Raw genomic sequence first — 5,136 nt, 5'->3', positions numbered from 1 at the left:
AATGGATTCACAACTCATGCTAACCAAACATGCTGTCAGTTCGTTTCATATAATTTTGGCTTCCAATCTAAAAGGTTTCTTTACGAAGCATGATTAGAAAATGTTTTATGACCAATTTTCCAAAAGGGAATGCAACTCTTTCTTTTGTTCTATCTATCCCATACCATTATGGGTACCAAAATCACAAATCTAACACAATTTCAAAACAAATTTGTTGAATAAATTTTGAAAATAGATTCTATTTATGAAATTATTTTGTACAAAGTTAACTTACCTCATCGTAAGAGGTAAATGGATGCAAAACTCCTTTGTAACAAAATTGGTGCATTTACAATATTCTAAAAAGAAAAACGAAAAGCCTAACCTCCGGTAAAATCGAACTTAGAAGTATTTTTGTATTTATTATTATTTTGTTTTAGAATCATGTTTCTTTGAGCAGGATAACATAAGAATTACTACAACTGTTGTTTGGCCTCCATTGTTGAGCAATGTCCCTAGCAATTTTAACGGCGTCAGAAGCCGTTCCTAGGAGCCCTCTTCTTGTAAACCCAACTGTGTATAATCCCTTCTCTGCTTTCCATCCGTTAGGAAACGGCGTTTTTGGCATGCCATCTTTGTTGAAAAAATCACATCCCTATATTTCCAAAAAGGGAAAAAATTTATTGCCACTAATAAAATCAACTCTTTTAATCCATGTTTGGTGCCAAAAGAAATGGTGAAAAATCTGTCAAAATATCGTAACAAAAACCCATTTCTTCTTGGTTTAGGCTAATGAATCCTAAAAAACAACACTATATTTGATGACAGTTACACATCACCGAGAATTTAATTTCCGGTAAACCCTAATAAACAAATATTTAACACATTTGAAGTTTGAACACATAAAATATGTTTTCTTTCATGGAAAAAAGAGGCTTCCTTTTTTCTCCTCTGCAGGGAGAAAAGAAGAGATTTGTTGGCTTGTGGGCTAAATACATGTGTCCAAGGCAGAAAGTGATGTGTGATACACAATAAGATAGAACTAAAAACTAAACAAAATGCAACAACTCATTGTTATTGTTATTACCTTGAGCCAAGTAGGCACATTGCTTTTGTACCCAGTTGCCAAGATTATAGAATCAATCTCCTTTTCTTGTCCATCCATAAACTTAGCTCCATTTCCTGTTATCTCTTTCACACCTTCCATCACCTGAAATACCTAACAAAATCAACTAAACGCATATATGTTGGGACAAGATGTGATTGATCGAACATGGGTCTATTTACCTTAATTTCCCCAGATTTTATCTGTGATAATGCACCAACATCGAGTACCGGTGTCTTTCCAGTGACATTCTTGAGCTCAATTGGACCAGCTTTTGGTCGCCGGAGACCTACTTGGTCAGTGTTGCCTAAGATGAAGTTAGCAACCAGCAACAGGAACTTATCTACTAGCCATAATGGGAACCATTTGATAAGCGCCATGGCTATTCCAAATGTCGAGAAACCAAACATCTCCCTTGGCAATACATGCACCTGCAAAACAAAAAAAAAAAATCAAACATATAAACAATATAGAGTACGTTTTTTAACTATGATTTAAATTGAAGTTAAGGAAGTCCAATATAGAATTAGATGAAGTTACCGTGTTTCTAACAACCATATGAGGGATTGCATTGTACCGGCAAAGGTCTAAGCTGACCTCCATGCCGGAGTTGCCACATCCAATGACCAAAACCCTTTGGTTTTTAAACTCAGAACCCGACTTATACGAACTAGTATGAACGACAGAACCGTTGAACTTGTTAATCCCAGGAATGTCTGGTATTACAGGCTCAGCATTTTCACCAGTAGCTACAATAAGCCACCTTGAAATGTATTCAGAATCTTGAGTTTTAACCCTCCAGAACCCCAAAATGTGATCGTAATCTGCGTTTTGCACCGCTTGGTTGAACCTAGGTTGGATTGAGAAGTGTCCAGCGTAGGATTCTAAGTAAGAGATGAACTGGTGCTTGTTTGGGTACTTGGGGAAATTGTGAGGGAAACCAAGGAGTGGCAATTCACAAAACTGTTTGGGGAGATGGAGTTTGAGACGATCATAGGTTCGAAGTAGCCATAGAGAAGCTAAGCAGTCACTTTTCTCAAGAATAAGAGAAGGGACACCCTGCTGAGTAAGGCAAGCTGATGTTGCTAGACCCGATGGCCCTGCACCTACAATGATAGGCCCATCAACCCAAACACAGTTTGCATCATTCTGATGGAGTTTAGAAGAACCCATGTTTAGACAATCCCGAGAAAAAACAAGGATACGGGGAAAAAGAAGAGAGGACCCGAAAAGAAAACAAGGAAAAGGATAGTGGAGGGGGGCTTGAAAAGAAACAAAGAAACCCCTGTTCTTTCTACTCTGTAAAGCTCTGTTTTTTCACTTTCTTTTTGCTTGCTGAGAAAAATCTTTTGAAGATGAGTTGGGAGTTATAAAGAGAGATGAAAAGCACCCAAGAGAAAGAAGAGAGTAGGGGTCAATGGGGAGAAAAAAAACCAGAGTGGGGGAGGTTGGGCCTTTAATGCACAAAAAAAATAAGATTTTCTTTTTATATATGGAAAGAGTAAATATGGAAGTTAAAAAAGGGTTTTGGCAGGAAGAAAGGAGGTGTTAACGGAGGCGTAGACGTTTAGGAAAAGGATTTTGTTCTGTTTATCAACTCAAGGTTGTTTCTTCTCAGCTTCTCCCTCTTTGGTTTTTGGTTTGCAAAGAGCTGATATAAAATTCATTTAAGTTTGAAGTTTTCTTTTATTAGATTTAAAAAATTCATGTTTGTTTCAAATTAAGTAACAATAACTTTCCCCTTTCCGCAGTGGTTTCAAATATGCATGAGGCGAGCAGCTTAAGCTATCCGCCTCGCTTCTAACCAGAGGAAGGGGGTTAGGTATAATGGGGAAAGATGGTATCAAACAAGATATTACCGTCATCTATATCTTTCTTTTTTTAATGATTTAATATTACATTAATATTTTTAAAATTTTAAATTTTAAAATTTAAGATAAAATTATTAATATAGTATTAAACAATTTGACAGTCATACAATCATTTTCTAAGTATAATAAAATGCAATACTTTTTGAATTAATTGGTGGGAGGCTGATTGCATTTGATGTGTTAAAACTATTAATGCAATTTTATTTCAGAGTTATTTTTTCAACTATGAAATATGGTTTATTTTTATTTAATTTATAATTTGGTATTTTAATTTAATTTTTTTAATATAATATCTGTATTTTATAAAAGTTGTATATTTTAGTATCTAAAGATAAATGTGTTAATATTCTAGTATTTAATTTAAGTTTTGAGTTGATTTCATGAATGTTAATTGCTAATATTATTATGTTTGAATTTGTCATGATTATATTAATAGAAAAAATTAGTGTAAGTGTAAATTTGTTTAATTTTGTGTTTTAATTATCAAATACAATCTAATGAATTTGATTTAATTTGAGTTTTAGAGTTTATTTGATAAAATTAATTGCTAATATTATTAGTTTAATTATGAATTTTCATTAAATCAATATTAAAACTCGAATTAAACACTAAAAAACTTAACACAATTACCTTTATATACTAAAATGTATAACTTTTATCAAATATAGATATCATATTGAATAAAAATAACATTGATACCACATTAGAAAAACTAAATTATATTTTAGGCATTCCTTTTAATATTGTTGCAAAAGTAATTTTTCTCATTTAGTTGAAAAGTTAAAATTTCTGTTTGAGACATAATTATTTATTTCTTTATTTTTATTATGCAATAGTTATTGTCACAAAATAATAAAAATTTTAATTTATTTTAAATACTATTGAATTAAATTTTTAAATTATATTCTAATTCAATACATATGAAACATTTAAATTTTATTTTCAATTTAGTACTATATTAATAAGATAAATAAATAAATTATTTTTATTTAAAATAAATATATTAAATTACTTGTTTGTTAATAATAGGTAACTTTTGTTAATAATAAATATCATTGAAAAATATTTAAAATTATTAAACTTGTATTTTATTTGATGGTAAACTTACTTATGGGTTGGGCCACCTACCTAAACACGAAGGTCCGCATGAAAAATGAGAGGGTTTGAGCAAAATACGAGGTCCAAAAATGGGCTTGTGGGTAAAATTTAAGCCTGTTTTTCTATATGGGTCGAGCCTTGGGCAAGATTTTTCGCCTAGCCCAACCCTAATATTATGTTATAAACCAATATTATATTAGTTATATATGTTAAATAATAATTATTTATTTATATTTATATTAAATCAATAATCCAATAATAATTAAACTCATTGCCGGGACCTAAAAAACTTACGAAACTAAATAACCCAACTGAAAATATAAAATTTAAAAAATTATATTTAATACAATAAAATATTTATTATATTTATTTGTTTTTTTAATATAAATACTTTTTAGGGTAAACTATCAAAATAGTCATTTTTGTTTGCCTCAGGTTACATTTTAGTCACTTATTTTTAAAATGTTACGTTTTAGTCACTTATGTTATTGTGTTGTAACATTTTATTAATTGAATCGTTAATTGCTGTTAACAGCGTAATTGGAAGTTGACGTGGTAAATCATCATTTCAAATGAAAATTTTAGGTTAAATTATACAATTGCTCCCTATATTTTTTTTTGTTTGAGCTTTTCCGTTCAATTCAGGATTCGAATCTGGTAACAGTTCCAGTCCCATGAGCCTTGCAATTATGCTTGGTGACCGTCATTGTTTATCATAATTGTGCACCTTATCCTCGCATTGGTTCGCAGATAATATGGAGGCATTCGTACGAATCTCTCGAGGCTTAAGGCATCCTTTGGCATCAACGATGGCTTTATTATCCAAAGAGAGCCTTGGAGCTTCGTTGAAGAATTTCCATGGTGACCTCGCGCTACCTTCTTTGCACTCAAAAGCTAGAAGGGGGAGAGGCAACTTACTCTGATTACCAATAGGCGTGGAAAGTTATGATGTCAGAGATCGAAGCTCCGATGTAACTGTAGATTGCTTCGAACAGTTCGGTGGCACAACTAATCGACCTCATGGTTGTTTCTCTCAATATTGTTGGTGTCTCAATGGACTTCACTTGCTCCATTTTCTTTTCA

General features: G+C 32.0%; 1 protein-coding gene across 3 annotated transcripts; it reads right to left on the bottom strand.

The window, feature by feature from the left end:
* Positions 1–370: 370 nt before the first annotated feature.
* Positions 371–2,470, bottom strand: LOC108466636 (probable indole-3-pyruvate monooxygenase YUCCA4). Of its 3 annotated transcripts, none has more exons than XM_017767023.2 (4): positions 1,625–2,470; positions 1,267–1,515; positions 1,067–1,198; positions 371–634 (listed from the first exon to the last, which is right to left on the bottom strand). In XM_017767023.2, the coding sequence occupies exons 1-4, from the start codon at positions 2,255–2,257 to the stop codon at positions 422–424; spliced, it is 1,227 nt and encodes a 408-aa protein (XP_017622512.1). In that variant the 5' UTR covers positions 2,258–2,470; the 3' UTR covers positions 371–421. The 3 variants fall into 3 exon arrangements, with proteins under 3 accessions (XP_017622512.1, XP_052876964.1, XP_017622513.1); XM_053021004.1 differs by having other exon boundaries at positions 371–612; positions 1,048–1,189; XM_017767024.2 differs by having other exon boundaries at positions 1,067–1,189.
* Positions 2,471–5,136: the final 2,666 nt, after the last annotated feature.

This window comes from Gossypium arboreum, chromosome 2 (genome assembly GCF_025698485.1).
Source record: "Gossypium arboreum isolate Shixiya-1 chromosome 2, ASM2569848v2, whole genome shotgun sequence".
Classification (NCBI taxonomy): Eukaryota; Viridiplantae; Streptophyta; class Magnoliopsida; order Malvales; family Malvaceae; genus Gossypium; species Gossypium arboreum.
The sequence above is the reverse complement of the archived record's forward strand: the minus strand, read 5'-3'. Positions and strand labels throughout refer to the sequence as shown.